We start from the raw sequence: 23504 nt of genomic DNA on the forward strand, positions 1-23504 counted from the left end.
GTGGGTTCTCTGAAGCACTTCCTGGGTATAAAAATCCTTCTCTTGGGCACTTTCACTGCTGAACTGTTTCCTTCTGCTCCTCCTTTCAGCTGCAACAACAGCCAGGTGAAGGATGATCTGTGCCCAATGGTCAAACGGGGGTTTTTAATACCCAGCTTATCTCACAATGCCACAAATTCTGGGAATTAAAGCCCTGTGGGGTGACATTTATCGCTGACCTCCGCAGTGGCCCGGACACCGAGAGCCTTCGGATCAAGGTGACTCACCCTGGGAAGCAGAGCTGCCCCAGGAGGAATTATTTCATCCTCACTCATCAGAGGGATGTGGTTTTGCTGTGGGGAGTGATGGATTCAGGGTCAGAAAATGGTTCTGGGTAAATTTTGGAAAAGCAAATCATTTTAATGCTGGGCCACTTTTCCCTTCAGCAAACAACCACAATTAATGATGCATTTTTCTGAAAACTGGTATTTTATCAGATGCTTGACCCTGCCTTTTGTATTTTTATTTTTCAAGAGAGATAATTTCTTTCATTAGCCCAAAGCCTGGAGCTGGGAGATAACTCTTGCAGAAAAACCTTCTTACTATAAAATGTACTGATGAAAAAGCAGCCTCTGGTCACACTTTGCTCTCCTTTTGATCAGTTTTGCTTTTAGGGATCCTTGTGGCCCCACGGGGCAGTCAGGAGGGGAAACCTTGTCTGCATGGAGAGTTCTGAAGGGAAAATTCATGTGCAGCCAGGAATCCCAGAATTCCTGGATCCTGGTGCTGGAAAAGCCCTCCCAGCCCATGGAGTCCCAGCTGTGCCCGATGCCCACCTTGTCCCCAGGGCAGAGCCCTGAGTGCCACGTCCAGCCCTTCCTTGGGCACCTCCAGGGATGGGCACTGCAAAGCTCCCTGGGCAGCCCCTGCCAAGGCCTGAGCTCCCTTTCCATGGGCAAATTCCTGCTGCTGTCCACCCTGAGCCTCCCCTGGCCCAGCCTGAGGCCTGAGCTCTCCTCCTGTCCCTGTTCCCTGGCAGCAGAGCCCGACCCCCCCGGCTGTCCCCTCCTGCCAGGGACTTGTGCAGAGCCACAAGGGCCCCCTGAGCCTCCTTTGCTCCAGGCTGAGCCCCTTTCCCAGCTCCCTCAGCCCCTCCTGGGGCTCCAGACCCTTCCCAGCTCTCTTCCAGCCCCTCCTCATGGACTCTCTCTAATAACATCAGCATTTCTACAATGACATCTTTGCTCAAAGTCTGGTTCTCAGCGTAAGTCTGGATGAGAATCACAGAGTGCAAAGTCTGGCTTAAATCCAGGATGCTCCAGAAAAACAAACACACCTCCTCCTCAGCTTTAGGTATTTATTTTTTTAAAGCTGAGAAATCCGACGGGCCCACGCGATCTGCTGATGAAAATACAGGAAGGGTTGGTGGCTCCTCACCGAGACCCCACTATTTATTATCTCTGAAATTACACACAGAAATTGGTGGAACCTTCTGGCAGAAGGAGTCCCTGCCCATGGCAGGGGGTGGAACAAGGTGATCTTTAAGGTCTCTTCCAAGCCAGAGCTGCTGGATTCTGTGATTCAAGCCCCCCTCTCACTGGTAGTGAAGATCAACCCCTCAGCAGGAGGAGGAACTGTCCTGGGTGTACATGAGAAACCTCAAAATGCACAACCAGCCAATGAGATGTGCAAGGCAGTGGTGGAAAATAAACAGCCAACGTGAAATTTCTGATGGAAATATGAAAAGTAGGGGTACAAGGAACCTTGAGAGATTGTGGAATCCATCTGTCCCCCCGAAAGACAACAGCTCACCCAAGCCAGCCCAGAGGGGTGCTCAGTAAATCTGCTCAAACATTCCTGGATGGCACCTCCAGAAAAGCCTCTTGCCTGAAAGCAGCCCTTGGGCTTCACATCCTGTGGAATTTTAATTATTTTGTTGCTGCTGGGTGTTTGTGTTCCCTCATGGCAGGTGCCTCCAGTTGTGTTTGGTGCTGTGGAAGCAGCAGAGGGAGGCTGGAGTTACCCCACAGCAGTCAGGCAGGACAGTAAACACCGAGCCTGCATTCACAGGGAATACACAGGGAATACTCGGATTAAAGGGCAGATGGGATCTGTGCTCCCATCACAACCTGACAACAGCCACATCCACACCCCAGAAATGGCTTTTCCTGACGAGCTCGTTCATGAGAGCAGTGAACACCTGCAGGAATCAGTTCCTTCATCTTCAGCAGTGAATAACTGAAACCTTCATTTTTCCCGGGAGTTTTGTGCTCCCTTTTGGAATGGCAGTTCCATTTGGTGGATCTCTGCTCTGCTGTGGTTCTGTGGTGCTGTGTGAGCCCTGTCCCAGGCGTGACTGCAGCCAGGGCCCCCCTCATTCCCTGCTGTGCCCCCGAGCCGGACGTGCTGCCCCGGCTGCAGGAGAAATTACAGCACTTGGGCACAATTTGTTCCCAAGAACTCCACAGTGCCTGCTGCCATGTGTGCTCCAGAGGGGCTGGGCTTCTCTGATTCACAATTCTGCAGGAACTGAATGTTAATCCCAGCGGTTCTTTGCCCTTTTCCACAGCTCTGGGGTGGCCTCGCTCCACTTGCTGCTTTTCATTCCCATTTCTCTCCTGCTCATCCTCTGAGATCTCTGCCCCTCTGTAAGTGCTCCCAGGGAATTGTCACCCTGCCCTTACGCTGCCCTGCTAATTTAAAACCATCTGCTTTATTAGCTTTCAACTCTTTTTCCCTATTCTCCCTGATTTCTTATTTTGCTGCTGATGTTAGACTGCTTCAGGAAAAGTAATTTATAACAACCAACCGAGTAACTAGCATGCCTGGTCACACCATCCATCACTCCACGTGCTTCCCCACAAATATTCCATATTCTGGAATAACAGAGCAGCTCGCACTTCAATCTGCCCCTGGCTGAATGCAAATCACTTCTCCCCTTCCCATCCTTCTCTTTTGCTTTCATGTCTGTGCCATTTCCTTCTGTAAATCATCACTTCTGGCTTTTTCTCATGCCAGGGATCACCACAAAGGTGGGAATTTGTGCCTGGTGCCTTCAAGTGCCCTTCTTGCCCCAGTCATTGGTGAGGTTTCGGGGAAAAAAATCGCTATTTTGGTTCCATCCCTAATGAACCTCAAGGGCTCCTGAAATGCGACCTCCTGGGCATTGTCCTTGTGCAATGTGAGAATTCTGGAAGGGTTTGGGTTTGAGAGACCTCAGAGCCCACCCAGTGCCAGCCCTGCCATGGCAGGGACACCTCCCACTGTCCCAGGAGCTCCCAATGTCCAGCCTGGCCTTGGGCACTGCCAGGGATCCAGGGGATAAGGAAATATCTCTACCTCAGTATTCCCAAGCCCACCTTGCTGAGGTCCAGTGCTTCCAGATACAAAACCCAGACAAACAAAAGCAAATAAAACACCCCACGGAATGAAGATCTTCAGCAGTGAAGGTCCTGCTCAGTGGCATTTCTTCTCTCCTTGAAACCATCACCATGGACCCCAGGAGGATGTAATATTCCTGCATGTGCCCTAGGGCTGTTTGGGGAAATCCATGAGAAGGACAAAACTCAGATATCCCAGGGTGTGGAAAGTATTTTGGGACAGGGCTGAGACCAGTTTCTCTCATCTTCCTCTTGAGTTCTGCCTCTCTGCCTGCAGTGCATCCCCAGCTCTCCATCCCCCCGTGCTGCAGCCCAGCCTCTGCCCCGGCTCTGCTCTGCTCTCCCTGCCCAGTGTCCCCTCCCCTCTCTGCTGCCAGTGTCCCCTCTGTGCTGCCAGTGTCCCCTCTGTGCTGCCAGTGTCCCCTCTGTGCTGCCAGTGTCCCCTCTGTGCTGCCAGTGTCCCCTCTGTCCTGCCAGTGTCCCCTCCCCTCTGTGCTGCCAGTGTCCCCTCCGTGCTGCCAGTGTCCCCTCTGTGCTGCCAGTGTCCCCTCTGTGCTGCCAGTGTCCCCTCCGTGCTGCCAGTGTCCCCTCCCCTCTGTCCTGCCAGTGTCCCCTCCCCTCTGTGCTGCCAGTGTCCCCTCTGTGCTGCCAGTGTCCCCTCTGTCCTGCCAGTGTCCCCTCTGTGCTGCCAGTGTCCCCTCAGTGCTGCCAGTGTCCCCTCTGTGCTGCCAGTGTCCCCTCTGTCCTGCCAGTGTCCCCTCTGTGCTGCCAGTGTCCCCTCTGTGCTGCCAGTGTCCCCTCCCCTCCGTGCTGCCAGTGTCCCCTCTGTGCTGCCAGTGTCCCCTCCCCTCTGTGCTGCCAGTGTCCCCTCTGTGCTGCCAGTGTCCCCTGCCCATGTCACCTCTCCTGGAGCAGCCACCAGCTCCTGTCTGTCCTGGACGTCACCTCTGGTCTCCACCTTCCTGGGCCTGGGCTCATTTACCCGGCACAAACCCAGCGTCTCTGGGCTGGGAGCAATCACTGAGATCACTGGAGCCTTGGGAATGTGCAGGGAGTGTGTGCAGCTGGGAGTGCCCCAGAGGGCTGCAGCTCCCCTTGGAGCTACCCCAGAGCATCTCCAGAGGATAAAGCTGGGCGTGCTTGGGAGCCATGGGGTCGGATCTCCTCCCAGCCCACGTGGATTTGGGACAGGAGGACACCACAGCCCTCCTCTGCAGGGTCCCAGCAGGTCTCTTGTCTGAGAGACAACAGCCTGGACCTCTTTGAGGCACTGGCAGAGCTGAGCAGAGCCCAAGCCCACGGCAGCAGGAGTTGCCCAAAGCAGATTCTCCCTCCCCTCGAGCAGCTTTGCCTCCTGAGTTGTTTGGGTTTTGTCCTGCATGGAGATCTCTGTTGCAGGAATCAGCTCCCAGTGCTCCTGCCTGGGTGGGCTAGAAAACATTTCTAAGCCCTGGTCAGTTGTGGGCTCTACCTTCAAATTTTGGAGACAAGATACTATATTTAGAGCAATTGGATTAAACACATCATATTTGAGCTAGAGAGGGAAAGTGCTTCTCTGTTTCGTGTAAGGACAAGGAATTAGTGATCAGCTGTGACAAATACTACATCATTAGGAACATTTTAAAATGAAAACGAGCCAGAAAAGCTTCTGGAAAAAGCTGCTCTGGTCTAAAAACTCCAGAAAATATTTGAAGTACTACAAAGCTCTGCAGCCTGGGGTTGGCTTGGCCCATGGGCAGAGGAGGAGAGAAAGTTCATCATGAGATCCTCCCATGGAGTCATGAGGAGCAGAAAGGACCCCCAAACACTCCCCCAGACCCCTGAAACCAGCACTCCACCCCAGCTGGGCTCCATGGGCTCCTGAGCTCCCTCCCAGAGAGGGGTCTGGGTGAGGCAGCCCCAGCCCCAGCCCCGGTCAATGTTTGGTGTCGAGAGCATTGCACAGCTCTGACTGAGCCTTCACGTGACTGAGTCCTCCCGGATTAAGGATGGGAACCCAAATATATTTTTATAAATAAATGATTCATTATGATAATGATTAGACTAAGAGATCTTAATCAGCATTATTTACTGCACAGCACAGGCAGCTACAACTGCCAGGATAATGCACTGCTTGAAATAAAGATGAAGCAATTCCATTAAAGCCAGCAAACCTCATTACTGAGCAGAGATTGATGCCATTCACCCAGACCAAGGGCCATGGGCTGTGGCCCAGCCTTGAGAGGTGACCTTGAGGGGCATCCTGGAAGGTACTGAGGCAAAGGGGCGTTAGAAGATGCCCAGATTAAAAAGCTGAGACTGGGCTTTTGTAGGATAAAGCTCCTGGGCTGGGAGTCCGGTGTGTCTGGGCTGTGCCAGCTCAGTTTAGGGAAGTGGCAGCAGCTGGGGGTTCCTTTCTCAGGTACTTCACCTGCTCTGCCACACCTTCAGCTCACTCAGGATGCTGAGCTTTGAGACTGAGCAGTCAGGCTGCTTTCTGCTTTATCCAGCCACAAAAGCAGCAGGACTCCCTCTCTCTCCCCAGCTCCAGCCAGGGCATCCAGCTCTCCCCACCCCCTGTGTTTCCCTTCAAGAAGCTGGTGGAGTTCTGCTGAAGTTTCTGCCTCAAAGGAAGCAAAATCCCAAAGAAGCACAGCAGCAAGTCTTTGCACAGGTTCTGCAGGTCTGGGAACCTTTACCCTGCTTTGAAGGGCTCTTGAGCCCAAAGCAGGTGTGGGCAGGGCTGACCCAGCCCAGCCAAGGGCAGGGAGGGTCCTGCCTGCAGCCCCTGGCCAGTCAAGGACAGTTCTGCTCCTCTGCCTCTTCCAGGGGCTCCAGGAGAGCTGGAGAGAGACAATTGCCAAGGGCTGCAGGAATTGCCAGGAGCCAGGGAATGGCTGCCAGTGGCAGAGGGCAGGGCTGGATCTTGGGATCTTGGGCAGGAATTGTTCCCTGGCAGGGTGGGCAGGGGCTGGGATGGAATTGCCAGAGCAGCTGGGGCTGCCCCTGGATCCCTGGCAGTGCCCAAGGCCAGGCTGGACATTGGGAGCAGCTGGGACAGTGGGAGGTGGCCCTGCCATGGATGGGGGAGTGGAAAGAGATGAGGTTTGACATCTCCTCCAATCCAAACCATTTGTAATTTTATGATCTTTGCTCCCCCCAGGCCAATTCCCACATTTAGAGATCCCATAGCTGCCACCACCCCCAGGACACTTCCCCCTCCTCAGAAGTATTTCACATCAGTCCAACAAGGCTGATCCAGAGCAAGAGTTTATTATCCAAGCCACCCTTCAGGGAGTCCCAACTGACTCATGGAAAGACTCCACAAGTGCAAAGCTTTTAGGTATGCTTTACTGGCAGGTCCCAGCAGACAGGTGATTGCTTCTCCTAAAACCTGTGTGAAAATCACCAGGTTTACATTCCCTATTTATTCCTTAGAATATTATATTTGTGTAGGATTGCACAATTAGTTTCATGCATTTTTATTTCTTGTCCCCTCCCATCCCCTCTGGGTAAGTCATCGGCTCCCTCTCTGGGCACGCACAGCTCGCTCTGGTGCTCACTGGGTGGATTTCAGAGCTGAGGGCTGGAAACTCCTCATCACATTGAACCCTTCACCTTTCTGCCTCAGTGTTGTCGCACTCTGGTCCCGGCTGAAAGTGCAGGAGCAGCTCTGTGCAGCTCGGGGGTCTGAGGGCTCCCCTTGTCTCGGCATTCTGCTTTCCCAGCCCTGTGTGTTTCTGTTGGTTCCTCTCCTTATCCAGAGAGGACGAGGAGCTTACATTCCTGCATGTTCTTGTGACCACAGCAAGGGATGATAAAAGGTTACAGACAGTGTGTGATTTCTGTTGTGCTTAACATATTCTAAAAAGCTATAAACATTTTCAGGTTAACTATATCCTTAATCAATTAAATTCTAAAGCCTGTAAAGCCCGTGTCTCACAGCTGCCCAAAGGAGCAGACACCAGAGCTCTGCCAGGCCAGCACACGGCCGTGGGGTGGGCACAGATGTGCAGGCACCCCCACATCAGAGCAGAGACTGCTCTGCTCTTCCCTCAGAGGCAAGAAAATCCCTGCTCTGCTCAGCGGCCCAGAGGTGGTGCCAAGGTCCAGCAACACAATTTATGCTGAGCGCTGGGACGCACAGACAGAGTAACTTGTGCCGGCTCCTCTTGCAGGGCAGCTGGAGCAGTCCGGGCCATGTCCCTTCACAGAGGGGTCACAGGGACCCCCATCTGGGCACCCCACAGCCCCCCAGCCCCTCGGGGAGCAGCAGCAGGGCCAGGGGCAGCAGGAGCAGCACAGACCCCGGCAGGGCACGCACGGCGCCGTCGCTCTCCGGAGCCACGCTGTCCCCCCGAGCAGGGGAGCATCTCTTTCTCCAAGCGAAGTGTTTGGCCACGGCCACGTTGGGGTTCCCCTGGGCGGGGTCGAACCACATCTGGATGCAGCGCCCGCTGCCCCGGCGCTCGCCGCTGTATTTGAAGGAGTTGGACCAGATCTTCTCGCACAGGTCTTTGGGTCGGGGGAAGACCTCGCTGAAGGGTCTGCACATGGAGCCCCAGGGGCAGCGGTTCGTTCCTGGGCACAGAGCACGGGGGAGCTCAGTCAGGGCACTGGGACAGCCCTTCCCTCCTGTCCTTCCCCTGGGAGGAACAGGTCACCTGCCCACTGCCCATGGCCACACCTGAGCTGGGCGCTGGGGGCTTGGCCACCCAGAGGAGTGACAGACCCCTGGGGTGCTGGCAGAGGTGACACTGCCAGAAACCTGCCTGTGGGGAGAGGAGAGGCACCCAGAGCACACCGACCTGTTGCCCAGTTCCAGCCCTTGTGCCAGTTCTCTTTGCAGGTGACGGCGTCCCTGCAGTCCTCCCACCACTCCTCGCAGTCCTCCCTGCAGAGGGGCACGTGCAGAATCCTCTCCCGACGCCAGCTGCTGTCAGCCTGCAGGACACAGGAACAGTGGCACACGTCATGCTGGGGAGTCTCGTGAGTCAGGGGTGAGATTTGGCACATCCCAGATCCCCCCAGCCCCTCCCATGGGGGTGCACAGCTGATCCCAGAGGAGTTCCAGCCTCAGCAGAGATGTGTCTTGACACAAGGAGTTCCTCCATTAGTCAGAGGCCAGAAAAATCCTTGGAATCTCTCTACCCTGTGGGAAAAGTTGAGACACCCTCGATATTGATGGGAAATCATTCCCTGGCAGGGTGGGCAGGCCCTGGCACAGCTGGGGCTGCCCCTGGATCCCTGGCAGTGCCCAAGGCCAGGCTGGACATTGGGAGCACCTGGGACAGTGGGAGGTGTCCCTGCCATGGCTGGGGTTGGATCAGGACGAGTTTTGATTTCCCTTCCAAGCCAAACAGTTTCATGACTCCTGGATCTGGTGCTACCTTCTCAATCCAGGGCCCCAGGTTGGGTGAGCACTCGTACAGGCACGTGTCCTGGATGAAGTGGCGCTTGCATTTGGGTGGCATCACCCCGCAGTGGTTCCAGTTGAAGTTGTAGAGGTAGGACTGGTCCTTGTGGGCCTCTGAGCTGGTGTTGGCCGTGCAGCAGGCGTTGTCCTTCCAGGGGGAGCACTGCAACAGGGGACAGGCTGCTGCAGCTGGCCAGGAGCAGCTCCAGGAGGACAGAGCCCACGGCAAGGAGCCTGCGGCACCCAGAGCGTTTTACCTTCCCCACCAAACTCTGGGTCACTCTGGGCTTAGGAGCTGGGCCCTGCAGCAAGGCAGGGCTGGAGGAAGAGCAGAGCAGATCCTCAGCAGGAGTTAGTGTCAGCCCAAGGAACAGAAACAAAGCCCCCCTTCCTCCACCGAGGGGCTGGGGCAGAGCGAGAAGGCTCTCCCACCCTGAGAGGGAGCAGATGAGGGTCTCTCCCCACATCCTCTCCCTTGCTGTGCTCTGGGGGTCCTGAGCTCCAGGAGGGGGTTAGAGAGGGGTGACACTGAGCTGACAAATCCCCACTGTCACTCACTGGCCACTCGCTGAAGGAAGGCAGCAAACAAACAGATCTCGCAGCCAGCGCGGCTTTATCCCTCCGGCAAGTGGTGGCCAAGCCCAGAGCAGCCCCGAGTGTGTGGGGAGGGGGCACAGGGCCAGGCTGTCCCACCCTGTGACACCCAGGGCCACCAGCAGCTCCTACCTGCTCAAACAGCTTCCCCTCGGGGCCGGGCTCGCTTTTGTGGTGTTTGGCATCCATGCAGACGTTCAGCAGCGGGTCCTTCACTGGTGCCACGGCATTGGCAGCCGGCAGTGCCAGCAGTGCCAGCAGTGCCAGCAGTGCCAGCCTCACTGCCTGCCCCACTGCCTGCCCCACTGCCATCCCAGGAATGGGGCTGTGCAGACAGGGGACAGCACAGGGGACACAGATATACAGAGGGGACAGCACAGGACAGGTGACACAGGTGTGCAGAGGGGACAGCACAGGACGGGTGACACAGATATAGAGGGGACAGCACAGGGGAGGGGACACAGGTGTGCAGAGAGGGGACAGCACAGGGGAGGTGACAGAGCTGTGCAGAGGGGACAGCACAGGACGGGTGACACAGATATAGAGGGGACAGCACAGGACAGGTGACACAGGTGTGCAGAGAGGGGACAGAGCTGTGCAGAGGGGACAGCACAGGACGGGTGACACAGATATAGAGGGGACAGCACAGGGGAGGTGACAGAGCTGTGCAGAGGGGACAGCACAGGACGGGTGACACAGATATAGAGGGGACAGCACAGGGGAGGGTTTGGCACAGGCAGCAGCGAGGGAGGTGCTGTGGAGGCCGGGCACTCCTGAGGACCTGGCAGCGGCTCATGGCACCAAGGACACCTGTGCAGCCCCCCCGAGCCCGGCTGCAAGGTCAGCCACACGTTATCATCAGGACAGGGGCACAAACAGCCCTGGGAGAGCTCGGGCTGCCCAGCCATTCAGCAGCCCCGAGGAAGGGGGGATGCTCTGTGAGACCCACTCAGGTGGGGTCCTTTTGCCAGCCCACTGCTCCAGACAGAAGCTCCCAGCCCCGAGCCCTCTGTGCCAAGGCATGGGGGGTACAGGGATCTCTCACGAGGGTCCAGAGGGGCAGGGAAGGCACCAACACCAGCCCCTTGTGTGGGGCAGGAGGCCCGTGTTGACTTCAGGAGTGTGCCAAGACAGGAAAACATTTTCTGTATCTGTGTCTGAGACTTGGAAACCCTCTCCTGAGGTCTCCAGCAGAGACCTGAATCATCAAAGAATCACACAAGGGTTTGGGTTGGAAAGGAATGTTAAAGCCCATCTCATTCTGCCCCTGCCACGGTCAGGGTCACCTCCCCCTCTCCCAGGGCACTCCAGCCCTCCAGCCTGCTCTGATTTGAGCAACAAAAGACATTTCACACCATCGTGCCTTGGCCCCCTCTGCCTGCCTAGAGGTTGGGACCAATTTTATAGTCATTCTCTTAAAAAACCCAAAAAAACAACCCCAAACCAACCAGCCAACAAGACTTAACCAAGAAAATTCCTTCCCATTCCTTGTTAACACAGCGTAAGGGTCTCAACCAGACACATTTTAAGAAGAATTTTGCAGAACACAGAAGCAAGACAAAGCATTTACAGCATTAAAATAGCACAAAACACCCCAGAAAAAGCAGCTACAGGCCTGAGGAGACAGGCACAGAAACCTGAGAAGCAGGAAGTAGCTAACTTGCATTAAAAGCTACATTTTTACACCCTCAAATCACGGTCAACCTTTGCAGCTTGAAAAGGCTCTGAACTCTCTCCACCACCTCACAAACACTCAGCCCTGCAGCTTCCTGGGGCAGCTTTCACAGGGAAGCTTCTGGCCCTGGGGAGGAACTTCCCCCTCTCTTTCAGGAGCTTTGACTCGTGCCAGTGTTGGTCAGCACAGGGTTTGGTGACACCTGCCTCCTCCAGCCTCTTTCACAAGCAGCACCTCCTGCCTGGGAAACAATCCAGGCTTTCTCTGCCCAGGCAGGTTCTTGTCAGCCCTGGCCCTTCACTTGTGTCCTCCCCTGACCCTGCACCAGGCAGAGGGGAGCTGGACCATTGCATGAGGCAGAAGAGCCCAAAAGAGACCGAGCCAGGGCTCTGGGTATGGAATGAATGATGGAATAAATGCAAAAGGCAGCAAATGACACACAGGCTGCTGCCTCAGGAGGAAGAGTAACAGCTCCCAGCACAAAGCAGAACTGCAGGTGCACCCCTCGTAACACCTGAGCACATCCATTGGTGCTGAAAGCTGCACCAGAGGCTGTGGAAAGCCCTTGCCCTCAGTATGGGCCAGAGTCTTCCTCCTGGAGCAGCTTTGGGGAATTTGCTCTTTTCTTCACACACAGCACTGCTGCTTCAGTGATGAATCACTTGCCTGAGGAGCAAATCTTTCTAAATTTCATGTGTGTGCACTTCAGGCTCTGGTGATCACAGAGTCCCTGAGACCTCCCCACTTTGTCCCCAGCCCAGAGCCCTGAGTGCCACGTCCAGCCCTTCCTTGGGCACCTCCAGGGATGGGCACTGCAAAGCTCCCTGGGCAGCCCCTGCCAAGGCCTGAGCTCCCTTTCCATGGGCAAATTCCTGCTGCTGTCCACCCTGAGCCTCCCCTGGCCCAGCCTGAGGCCTGAGCTCTCCTCCTGTCCCTGTTCCCTGGCAGCAGAGCCCGACCCCCCCGGCTGTCCCCTCCTGCCAGGGAGAAAAACAACCTTGTGCTTCTAACCCCTCACACTGGAGATGTCACTGAGCAGATCTTCCCCCACCCACTCCTGACACTTTGCCACCTCTGCTGCCTCCACAAGAAGAGTTTTGCCCCTCGAGGCACAGGGCTGTGGCGGTTTTGGATGCCCTGCACTGTCCTGGCCACGTTTCCTGCTCCTTGCCAGGGAATTTCTAATATCTGGTTTGTTTTTGGAACTGCTGATCACTGAACTGTGTTGTAACATTGTCAGAGCAGTGACAGCTTGTTCCTGAGAGATAATTGTCAGCCACCAGCCTGTCATCTTCCATCTGACGTGTTCTCCCCAGCGCATCACTGTGTGTTCATCTCAGCTGCTTTTTCTTTGAAATCTGTTGTTTTATTGTTCAGTGACTCAGTCGTACCACGTGTCACGTCCCACTCTTGTGCAGAAGGGAGCACCCAAAAGTCAGAGGTGCCCATGGTGACAAAAGAATGGCAAAAGCCAGAAGGGTCCAAAAACCAGAGCTCACCAAGTTTTATTGGCCAGCTGCACACCTGGCATGGAAATGGATGCAGGTTTTCCCCTACATAGTAACGGTGGGAGAAATCAAAGAGTGAAATGAAAGAGGGGGGCAGAAGAGTGTGAAGGAGAGATTGGCTGGGAAAGGAGAACACCAGTCCTGCATTGGGGTCAATGCTCCAGCACTGACCCAAACAGGGTGGTCCTGGGGCACTGCCTGGGCTTTGGGGGCACTTTGTGTTTCCTCACCTTTTGAGAGACCGCCAGCTATTCACCAGCCTTCACAGAAGTAAACGTGAATGCCATTTATTTCTATCTTTAGCACACCTTTTATAGGGTTTTACAGGGTCCGTGGGCAGAGCAAGCTACCATTGGCTAATGCACACAGGTTTACATTTTTTCTCTTATACACAAGGATACTGTTTTACTTTACTCTCTCTTCTGCAGGAAGGTTTCAAGGACTTTAGCCTTTAATATCACGACTTATTTCAAAGACTGGTTTGTGCAGACAGGCCCTTAGTAATATATAAAATATATCAACACTCACCCTGGCCTCGGGTTTCCTGCTCTTCATGTACACATGAGCACGTGCACTCTGCTCTTCTGGGCCTTTCTGGAAATGGCTCAAGGGGCTTTGGGGTCTTTTGGTAGACCCCTCTCTACTGGATGTACCCTCAGTCAGCAGTTCATGCCCACTGCTTGACCCCACTCCTGCCCTGGGGCTGTCCTCTGTGTTGTTCAGTCACCACAGACCAGAACAGGGAAGTTGGCCCCAAAACGGTGCTGCCCAGAAGGGCACTGCCTCTTCCCAGACACATCCTGCTCTGATCCTTGTTTAACTTTCTTGCTCCAGTGGGTATCAGGAATCTGAGGCACAGCCATGCCTTTCCTCCTTCCTGCCCAGGCTCCTGCACCAGGCTCCTCTGCAGATTTTTACAGCTGGTTCTGGAGCGGTTCAGCATCATCAGAGACTTGGCTGACTTGATGCTTACCCAGACAAAATCTGCTGAAGAGCAGAAATCATAGAATCAAAGGAGTGTTTGGTTGGGAGGGACATTGAAGCTCATCCAGTTCCAACCCCCATCATGGGCATGGACGCTATCCCAGGTTGCTCCCAGCCCTGTCCAGCCTGGCCTGGAACATTTCCAGGGATGGGCCTGATCCATTTACCTGTGCTCCAGCCCTGTATTACATTTCCTGTGACCTCTTGCTGCACAGACAGAGTGTTCAGGGTGTGCAGATCCCCCCATCTCTCCAAAAACCTTTCCAGGTTGTCCCATGTGAATGTCCTGACCTTGTCCTTGCAGGGGGAACTCGTGTGTGGGATGGTGCAGAGCACAGGGAATCTCTCCCTGTTGTCCTGCCTGTATCCCTGTACATCCCCCTTACCTAAATATGCTGTGTTTTTCCACACCAGACGCTCATTCTTTGCTCTCTTTGTCACCTCCAAACCCTTTTTGTCCCTCTCTGAGCTTCTATTTCCTTAACTGAGCATTCCAGAGTTGTTTGTAGCCATGAGGTCTCCAGTGCCAGCCTGTGCCCACCTCTCACTGCCTTGTGCCCCTCTGTACCACGCCTGGTCCCCTCTCCTGGAGGCCCTGACATGCTGCTAAGAATTTCTCTGCACTCCCTCAGTGTGGTGAAGTCTTGAATCTCTCTCCCTCAGCACAGAATTTTGCTGTTCTCTGCATCCAGTCGAAGGCACGTGCGACAAGGAGATGGAGAGCCGTGGCCATTGTCTGAAGGGAAGCTCCCTTCTCTGCCAAAGCTGGTAAAACCTGCAGGGCGAGTTCACAACCAGCCAAGCTGGCACAGCTCAGTTCCCTGAGGCCTTGCAGACTCAGTGCAAAGCCCATGGCCAGCAGTGGCCTTGGGTTCAGTGGGCAGGACCTGTGTCACAGCTCTCAGCCTGGCTGGGGACAGAATGATGGAAAGGTGCAGGGGTTTGGGCTGGGAGGGACCTTAAAGCCCATCCAGTCCCACCCCTGCCATGGGGGACACCTCACATTGGAAGAGAATGGAATCCCAGAAAAGAAAGAAACAAAACATCACTTCAGTGTGTGTCAGAGGGAATCCCACCTGCCATGGGGAGGGCTGAGGATTTCCTGAGGATTCTGCTGATCGCAGTTTCCTGCAGGAGCTGGAAGTGGCTCCAGGGCTGTTTGAGGGGGCTGAGAGGGTGGGACTGCAGACTGAGACAGCTGGGCACTGATCATCTTCCTGCAATGGAAACAGCTCCTGAACTGAGATGTGAGGGTGCTTAGAAAGTCAATCCCACAGAATTCAAACACTCAGCTGAGTCACAGCAGCTCGTTGTTATCATTAACCATAATTAGCAGGAATAAACCAGTGCCTGAGGACAGACTGTGCTCTTGCTTTGGGCCTGAGCAGACCTGTCCCACAGATTTTGGGTTAAATTTCATTAGAATTGGTGCTTTTATTCCAGATGAGGACTGACCAGAAAGGAGAGCTGGAGAAGGGCCTGGGTGGGCAGTGGTGACCCCAAGGTCACCAGGAGGCCTTGCAGGAAGGTGGGGTGCTGGTGTCTGGGGGAGATGGAGCTCCCAGGCTGTGCAGGACTGCTTTTCCAGCAGTTCCACACTGCTGAGCCCGTGTCCAGGCACTGGGGCTGGCTCTCCCAGTCCAGCAGACACTGAGGGGCTGCAGATGCTGGATGGGCTGGATCCCCCTGCTTTAACCCTGTGTATTCCATCCACACTTGCTGCACCACTGAGGAGCAGGGCCTTGAGCACCTGCACCTCCCACACTTGTGCTGTGCTGATTGCAGTGATCAGCCCCTCCAAGATTCACAAATCTGTGAAAAATTCTTCTCCCGCTGCTGTTCCCATCATGATGAATCCAGTTGTGTACAGAGCAAAGATCAGGTCAGTCCTGGACCCCCAGAAAGCTGCAGGAAGCCAAACGTGACCCCCTCATGGCACAAGCTGGGCTGGAGCTGGGGGTCTGTCGTGATGGCATGAGTGGGTGGTGGGGTCACACAGCTCTGAAATTATGCAATTAAGCATGATTAAGCAGAAATTATGTTAAAAACGGAAGGGCAAATTCTTCACCTGGTGCCAGCTGGAATAACTGCACAGACTTGGGCAATAAAATTCCACCAGAGAGTTGTGAACTCTCACAATGATCAGAGCCTCAGGCTGGGCCAGGGGAGGCTCAGGGTGGACAGCAGCAGGAATTTGCCCATGGAAAGGGAGCTCAGGCCTTGGCAGGGGCTGCCCAGGGAGCTTTGCAGTGCCCATCCCTGGAGGTGCCCAAGGAAGGGCTGGACGTGGCACTCAGGGCTCTGCCCTGGGGACAAGGTGGGCATCGGGCACAGCTGGGACTCCATGGGCTGGGAGGGCTTTTCCAGCACCAGGGATTCTATTCTACGAGCCTCTGATTCTGTGGTCTTCAAGGTCCCTTCCAAACCAAACCATTCCACGATTCCATGACTCAGTGTATGCCATTTTTATGGTCAGATGTGGCTTTGTGCATCACACACCTAATGTGGTTCATTTGGAGAAATGCCCATACCCTGAGTGATGTCACCACATAAATATTTGAACCAAACATAATTTCCTCTATTGATTTCCCTCCCACAGAAAGGCCTAATGGAGAATGAGGCTGTGCCTGCTTTCTTTGCTAAAAAAAGAATGAATAAATACCTCAATAAAGTCTAGAATTCTGTAGCAGAGTGCTGGATATCCTCCTCTATTGTGCCAGGGATATCAGCAATTTCCATCAGTTAATTAGGGAGCAGAGCCCGCAGGGATCAGGCAGGGGTTATCAGGGAGAACAGCTATTCTTGTGGGCACAAAGGAGAGTTAAAGATTAACCAGCAAAGCAAATGCAGCTCCCAGAGATTGGCAGCTTTAAGGGCCAGGTCTGTGGGTCTGCAGAGGAGCTGACAAGGGAGGGAGGTCCCACCGTGAGGAGGGATTCCTGCCTGATGGATCATCCCAGACAGAATGGCTGAGCTGTGAGACCCACCACGAGATGGGTTCCCAGGCACAAATGCAGAGACAGCAGAGAATCATGGAATCATGAAGTGCTTTGGGTGGCAAGTGACCCTAAGGATCATCTCCTGGCCCCCCAGCCATGGCAGGGACACCTCCCACTGTCCCAGCTGCTCCCAATGTCCAGCCTGGCCTTGGGCACTGCCAGGGATCCAGGGGCAGCCCCAGCTGCTCTGGCAATTCCATCCCAGCCCCTGCCCACCCTGCCAGGGAACAATTCCTGCCCAAGATCCCAAGATCCAGCCCTGCCCTCTGCCACTGGCAGCCATTCCCTGGCTCCTGGCACTCCAGGCTCTTGTAAATAGTTTCTCTCCATCTTGGAGGTCTTTTGCAACTTGAATGATTCTGTGATTCCTGGGCCAGGGAGGAGGTGATGTTTATCCCCCTGGCCCTCCCCAAGGCAGGTGGATCCTGTGTCTGACAGGCTTCACTGAGGTTCCTCTGCAGAAGCCTTCAGGGGAAGTTCCTCTGCAGACACCGTGCAGGAGAGAACCCTCTCATGGGGACTGGAGTGCTGGGCTGTCTCCCTGCTCCAGGAAAAGAAGGAATGTGACAAAAGGAAGAAGAACAGAAGAAACAACCTTTCCATGAAGGTCTTGGCATGGCACCCAGAGCCTGTGGGTACATCTGGCATGGGGCAACCTGTGTCTCTCTGTGGAGATGGTTCCTCTCCTTGGTGACCTGGGGGACCCCCACTGCAGGCTGAGGCCACAGGGTGCTGGGGACAGCAGGGACTGGAGCATCCTGCATCTACATGTGCATCTGCATCTGCATCCCACCCCCTTCATTCTGCACCCACATCTGCATCCACATCTGCATCTGCATCCATATCTGCATCTGCATCCATATCTGCATCTGCATCCACATCTGCATCCTGCATCCACATCCACATCTGCATCCACATCTGCATCCCACCCCCTTCATTTTGCACCCACATCTGCATCCACTTCTGCATCAGAATCCACATCAGCATCTGCATCTGCATCCACATCTGCATCAGCATCTGCATCCCACCTCCTTCATCCCGCACCCATATCTGCATCTGCATCTGCATTTTCCTCACACTGCACCTGCCTCTTGCTTCCTGCCTCTGGATTCTGTATCTCATCCCATCTCCTGCCTCTACATCTCCCTCCCTCACCCAGCATCCACATTCTACATCCCATATTCCACATTCCACATCTGCATCCCGCATCCTGCATTCTACCTCCCTTGTGCCTCATCTCACACCCTGCATCCCCATCCCATCCCATGGATCCCGTTCCATCCCATGAATCCCATCCCATCCCATCCCATCCCATCCCATCCCATCCCATCCCATCCCATCCCATCCCATCCCATCCCATCCCATCCCATCCCATCCCATCCCATCCCATCCCATCCCATGGATCCCATCCCATCCCATCCCATGGATCCCATCCCATCCCATGGATCCCATGGATCCCATCCCATCCCATGGATCCCATGGATCCCATCCCGCCCGTGTCCCGGCAGAGGGAAGCATCGAGCCGCGCTCCGCCCGCGCTGGGGCAGGTCCCGGGCTCGGGGAGGGGATCCCGGCCCCGCTCCTTCCTTCCCAGGGGGCAGGACCCGGCTCCGGCCCCGCGCTGTCCCCGGGCTCCCACTTACCCTGAGAGCTCCCAGTTACCCTGAGAGCTCACCAGTTACCCTGGGGAGTCCCAGTTACCCTCGGGGCTCCCCAGTTACCCTCGGGGCTCCCCAGTTACCCTGAGAGCTCCCAGTTACCCTCGGGGCTCCCAGTTACCCTCGGGGCTCCCAGTTACCCTGAGAGCTCCCAGTTACCCTGGGGACTCCCAGTTACCCTGGGGGCTCCCAGTTACCCTCGGGGCTCCCCAGTTACCCTGAGAGCTCCCAGTTACCCTGGGGGCTCCCAGTTACCCTCGGGGCTCCCCAGTTACCCTGGGGGCTCCCAGTTACCCTCGGGGCTCCCAGTTACCCTGGGGGCTCCCAGTTACCCTCGGGGCTCCCCAGTTACCCTGGGGGCTCCCCAGTTACCCTCGGGGCTCCCAGTTACCCTGAGAGCTCCCAGTTACCCTCGGGGCTTCCCAGTTACTTTGGGGGCTCCCCAGTTACCCTGGGGGCTCCTCATCCAGAGGCTGTTTTGGGATCCAAGGGCTCTCCTGTGGATTTCTCTCGCTCTTTTTGGGCCCATGGAAGCCTTTGCTGCCCCCGGTGTGTCCCAAAGCTCCTTCCCACGGGAGGGGGTCCCAGGACAGCTCTGGGGGACGCACAGGGGGTCTCAGCTCGGACCAGGCTCTGCCTGGATCTCCCGGGCAGAGTTTGAGATGTGGCACTGGGCACCTGGCACTGGCAGTGCAGGGGGTGCAGTGACATGGCCTTTGAGGTCCCTCCAGCCCAAACCCCTCGGTGATTCTGGGATTCCCAGTGTGAATGGGCCGAGGAGGCTGAGCTGCAGCCCCCCCTGGAAGCCCAATTAGTGCCTGCTAATTGTGGGCTGGCAGCTGCTTCCAGCGGGCCTGAGCCAGGCAGGATGCTGCGGGGGAGCAGGGACAGGGACAGGGACAGGGACAGGGACAGGGACAGGGAGGACAGAACTTGTGTCATTTGAAAGAGAAGCCACCACTTGTGCTGAGTGGCCAAGCCCAACAGCCACTGCTCCGTCTGTCCCGTGGCAAACCTGGCAGCCGCTTGTGTTGCCAGCTGCAGTTTGGGGAGCAGCCCTGGTGGAGGGTGACCCTGCCAGGCCCAGAGCCCCCAGGTCCTGATGCCCTCCTGCAACACCTCCCACACACGGGGCCATGTGGGGGTGACCAGCTTGGACTGCCCAGGTGGCCAAAGGGCCATCCCGGAGCTGAGCTGTCCCCACAGCCACCGCAGCACGGCTCACCTGGCCACGGCCAGTGCCAGCTGCTCCTCACTCAGGGCCACACAGGGTCCCACGTGTGTCACTTCACTGTGGGGACCCTGCAGCCCCAGAGCAGAACAGATCCATGCTCACACCCGGGGCCATTTGTCCACTCTCCAGCTCCAGGACTGGGCTGTTCCAGGTCTCCTCCCAGCCACCCCCCAGCCCAGCTGTTCCCTGGGCTCACCTGGGCCTGCACAAAGCCGCTGACTGTAGCCTGTGAGAAGTTTCCCCAGCCCTGGAGCAGCTCCCCAGCAGCCATCCCCCATCACAGGCAATGGGAGGAGGAGGAGGAGAAAGCCATCCTCAGGCAGCAGCACCTGGCACAGCCGCTCAGAGCAGCACATCTCCAGTCCAGCCTGCACCCTGAGAGACAGGAGCTGCCAGGCCATTTCCCATTTCCCATTTCCCATTTCCCATTTCCCATTTCCCATTTCCCATTTCCCAGCTGAGGCCGTGTGCCATCCCCTGCTCCCGAGCCCGTGTGTGGTGCCAGGGCTGCAGGCCCAGCTGGGGCAGGGCCCATCCTGGGCAGGAGCAGCAGGGGCAGGAGCAGGGCAGGCTGGGCACTGACACAAATCACAGAGAGATTCACCCTGAGATGGGCCCTGCTGTCCTGGAGCAGGGCTGGGCTGGCTGGGCTCTGACACAAATCACAGATATTCACCCCGAGATGGGCCCTGCTGTCCTGGAGCAGGGCTGGGCAGGCTGGGCACTGTCACAAATCACAGAGAGATTCACCCTGAGATGGCCCAGCTGGGCAGGAGCAGGGCTGGGCAGGCTGGGCACTGACACAAATCACAGATATTCACCCTGAGATGGACCCCCCTGTCCTGGAGCAGGGCTGGGCAGGCTGGGCTCTGACACAAATCACAGATATTCACCCTGAGATGGACCCCCCTGTCCTGGAGCAGGGCTGGGCAGGCTGGGCTCTGACACAAATCACAGATATTCACCCTGAGATGGCCCAGCTGTCCTGGAGCAGGGCTGTGCTGGCTGGGTTCTGACACAAATCACAGATATTCACCCTGAGATGGACCCCCCTGTCCTGGAGCAGGGCTGGGCTCTGACACAAATCACAGATATTCACCCCGAAATGGGCCCAGCTGGGCAGGGAGAGGCTGCCCGGAGCACCGGGGCTGGGGCAGTGCGGGACCAGGGAATTTGGGGTGGGGGTTTTTGGGGTTTTCGCTTCCCACACCTGGCGAAGATGAGTGCAGAGCGCTGGGGAGCAGCTGCCCCGTGGCTCCAGCCTCATGTTTGGGACATCTCTGGAGCTGAGTGGGGAAAACTGAGCCTTGCAGTGCAGGGGCAGCTCATCCCCCAGCTCTGCTCTGCTCCTTCTGCCTCTCATCACACCAACATCCCAGCCTAGGCATCCTCCGAGGGTGGATAAATCTCGAATTAGCAGAGCTCAGCACCAAACCCTGCCTGGCTGGAAAACCCACACCCAAGACTAGGGATGGGCTTGGGGCAGCCAAACCCCGGCCCCTCTGCTGGAAATCCCAGTCCCTGGTGGGAACAACAGGGTCTCATGGCAGGTGGGGGGTCCCGGGAGAGCAAACCAGGTCTGTCCCAGGCACTCCTGCTTTTCTTCCCTCCCCCCTTTAATCCGTGCCTCAGTTTCCCTGCATGAAAAAAGTGCATTTCCTGTTGTTTGTGTCAACAAAAATTGGTTGGTCCTTTTGCATCCCCCAGAGGTGTGTGGTCCCCTGGGCATGAAGCAGCACAGAGGTTGCCCCAGGAAGCTGCCACATTCCAAACAAAAAGGAAAAGGCGCTTCCTGGGGCAGTGCTGATGCCTTCAGACCCTCACTCAGGGCCTGCTTGGAAGGGACTGGTGAAAAACACAGGCTCCTGGGGTCACAGGAGATCCTGGGTGAATTTACTGCCTTTCAATCCATGGAGCTCAGTCTGGACAGCTTCTCGCTTCCCAACACAATCGCTTTGTGCTGTGGGTCCCTAAACCACTCTTGGGGCTTAAGTGTCCTTTTTGTTGTTGTTGTTCTGACTTGCCCATGGAATTTTTACCCATTAGTTGCGGGGACAGCCTAACTGTGGGTACTTGGTGGGTGCTTGAGAAAGAACAAAGAGTGGCCGGGCCCAGGGGGGGAAGGGGACAGGAAAGGAGGGTGGGGACAGTTTTTGGCTGGCTTTCTTCGGCTTCGGCTTCGGGAAAAGACATTCTTTTTCTGGGGCGCGGAGCTGCTGCGGTGGGGAGAAAGGAATTTCGCCATCACCCAGACGGAGCTGCTGCTTCTTCTCCTTCTTCCCTCTTCGTTGGTGACCTCGCACCCCCTGTCCTGCCGGGACGTGTGGCAGTGCCAGGCACCGCCGTGGAGCTGCTGATCCACCTCATCCACCAGCCCGGGATCTCAGCTCATCCCTGCTGTTCCACCTCATCCACCATCCCAGGATCTCAGCTCATCCCTGCTGTTCCACCTCATCCACCAGCCCAGGATCTCAGCTCATCCCTGCTGATCCACCTCATCCACCAGCCCAGGATCTCAGCTCATCCCTGCTGTTCCACCTCATCCACCAGCCCAGGATCTCAGCTCATCCCTGCTGTTCCACCTCATCCACCATCCCGGGATCTCAGCTCATCCCTGCTGTTCCACCATCCCGGGATCTCAGCTCATCCCTGCTGTTCCACCATCCCGGGATCTCAGCTCATCCCTGCTGTTCCACCATCCCGGGATCTCAGCTCATCCCTGCTGTTCCACCATCCCGGGATCTCAGCTCATCCCTGCTGTTCCACCATCCCGGGATCTCAGCTCATCCCTGCTGTTCCAGCTGAGTGTTCCTCAGAGCCCTGCAGGAGCACCGGCACTGCCCGAGGGGGTTTGTGAAGCAAAGCCTCTCCTCCATCCCTTCCCATCTCAGCCGAGAAAGCTGTCCCGGGGTCCCTGGTTCTGTTTTCTTGTTAATGCTGTAGTTATTGTTGTTTGTTTGCCTGGTTATAAATATTAGTAAAGAACTGTTATTCCTATCCCCAGATCTCTGCCTGAGAGCCCCTTGATTTCAGAATTATAATAATTTGGAGGGAGGGGGTCTACATTCTTTCATCCCAAGGGAGGCTCCAGCTCTCCCCAGCAGACACCTGTCTTCTAGAACCGAGACAACCACCCCGAGCCTAAAGCTCGCCAGTCCCAGTGGAAGAGGCCGGGCTGGGAGCACAGCTTGCCTGGAGCACACCTGGCTCAGCACCCACCGCCCTGGCCTGGGGCTGGGCTGGGCAGGAGGACACTACACCCCCACCCCACAACTGAATGAGGATAAAAGCCTGGCTAAGGCTGGACATTGGGGCTTGGAGCAGCCTGGGATGGTGGAAGGTGTCCCTGTCCCTGGCAGGGGGTGGGAATGGATGAGCTTTGAGGTCCCATCCAACCCAAACCAGTCTGGGATTCCATGATTCTAAGATTCTGATTATAAAATTCTAAACATTTTAAGGCATTCTATTCATTCTGAGGAAGACTTTATCTTGCTGTGTTCCTTACTTTGTGCACAGCAAACATGCCCCTTCCTTGAAGGGGGTCTGCCCCTGCCATGAGCATTTCATGGCATTTCTGGAGAGCAGCCACTCTGCTTTGTGCCTCAGTTTCCCCACAGGGAGCTCTGCCTGCGGCCAGCACAGGGGGAGCAGTGGAGCCAGGGGGATTGGATCCCCTGGGAGCCGTTCTCTGGGAGGAGGACAAGGTGTGAAATTCCCTCTCTTATGGAAACAGGAAAGGTTTCAACAGCAGCTGGCACCTTCCACGCAGCCTTCCCCCAAGGCTTGCGGCAGGGCAGCAGAAGGGAGGATGGAGAAGAGGGGCTGGATCCCACCATCCCTGTGGGAATGTCGATCTCCTGAGCCTGCCACGGGCTCTGCCCCTCAGGCAGAGGAGGGTCCTGAGCCCCTCGCGGACACAGGGCTGAGCAGCCCGTGCTGGTGAGTCCAGAGCTGCCCTCCTGGTTCTGCTAAGAAAAAGAAATAATCAAATTAAAAGCTTGGTGTTTTCCCCTGGCTGCCACTCTGGCTCAGCAGAAATGTTTTCTGCTGTGTCAGAGTCTGACTCAGCAGAAAGGGGACACTGCCCTGGGGCCAGGG

At 56.0% G+C, this 23504-nt stretch overlaps 1 protein-coding gene and 1 long non-coding RNA gene across 5 annotated transcripts in view; both read right to left on the bottom strand.

Annotated features, from left to right (window-relative positions):
• Nucleotides 1-21887, bottom strand: part of LOC131588532 (uncharacterized) — a 45244-nt gene extending 23357 nt beyond the window's left edge. Inside the window, exon 1 of the long non-coding RNA XR_009279604.1 lies at nucleotides 21769-21887. This is a non-coding gene — a long non-coding RNA (uncharacterized LOC131588532). The remainder of the gene's footprint in view (nucleotides 1-21768) is intronic.
• Nucleotides 6593-23050, bottom strand: LOC131588427 (folate receptor gamma-like). 4 transcript variants are annotated; one of them, XM_058857310.1, is made up of 5 exons: nucleotides 22912-23050; nucleotides 13060-13515; nucleotides 8729-8917; nucleotides 8147-8282; nucleotides 6593-7919 (listed from the first exon to the last, which is right to left on the bottom strand). In XM_058857310.1, exons 2-5 carry the CDS (start codon nucleotides 13084-13086, stop codon nucleotides 7558-7560), a joined length of 714 nt encoding a protein of 237 aa, XP_058713293.1. In that variant the 5' UTR covers nucleotides 13087-13515; nucleotides 22912-23050; the 3' UTR covers nucleotides 6593-7557. The 4 variants fall into 4 exon arrangements, with proteins under 4 accessions (XP_058713293.1, XP_058713300.1, XP_058713307.1 ...); XM_058857317.1 differs by lacking the exon at nucleotides 22912-23050 and adding an exon at nucleotides 13683-14366; XM_058857324.1 differs by lacking the exon at nucleotides 22912-23050 and adding an exon at nucleotides 13683-14366 and having other exon boundaries at nucleotides 13060-13518.
• Nucleotides 23051-23504: the final 454 nt, after the last annotated feature.

This window comes from Poecile atricapillus, chromosome 1 (genome assembly GCF_030490865.1).
Source record: "Poecile atricapillus isolate bPoeAtr1 chromosome 1, bPoeAtr1.hap1, whole genome shotgun sequence".
Lineage (NCBI taxonomy): Eukaryota > Metazoa > Chordata > Aves > Passeriformes > Paridae > Poecile > Poecile atricapillus.

Excerpts from the sequence above, each read along its gene's own strand:
- LOC131588427 (XM_058857301.1), bottom strand. The coding sequence starts at position 9,660 with ATGGCAGTGGGGCAGGCAGTGGGGCAGGCAGTGAGGCTGGCACTGCTG. Across the intron at positions 8,918-9,480 it reads AGGGGAAGCTGTTTGAGCAG|TGCTCCCCCTGGAAGGACAA; the intron begins GTAGGAGCTGCT and ends CCCCTGTTGCAG. Across the intron at positions 7,920-8,146 it reads GGGCTGGAACTGGGCAACAG|GAACGAACCGCTGCCCCTGG; the intron begins GTCGGTGTGCTC and ends CTCTGTGCCCAG.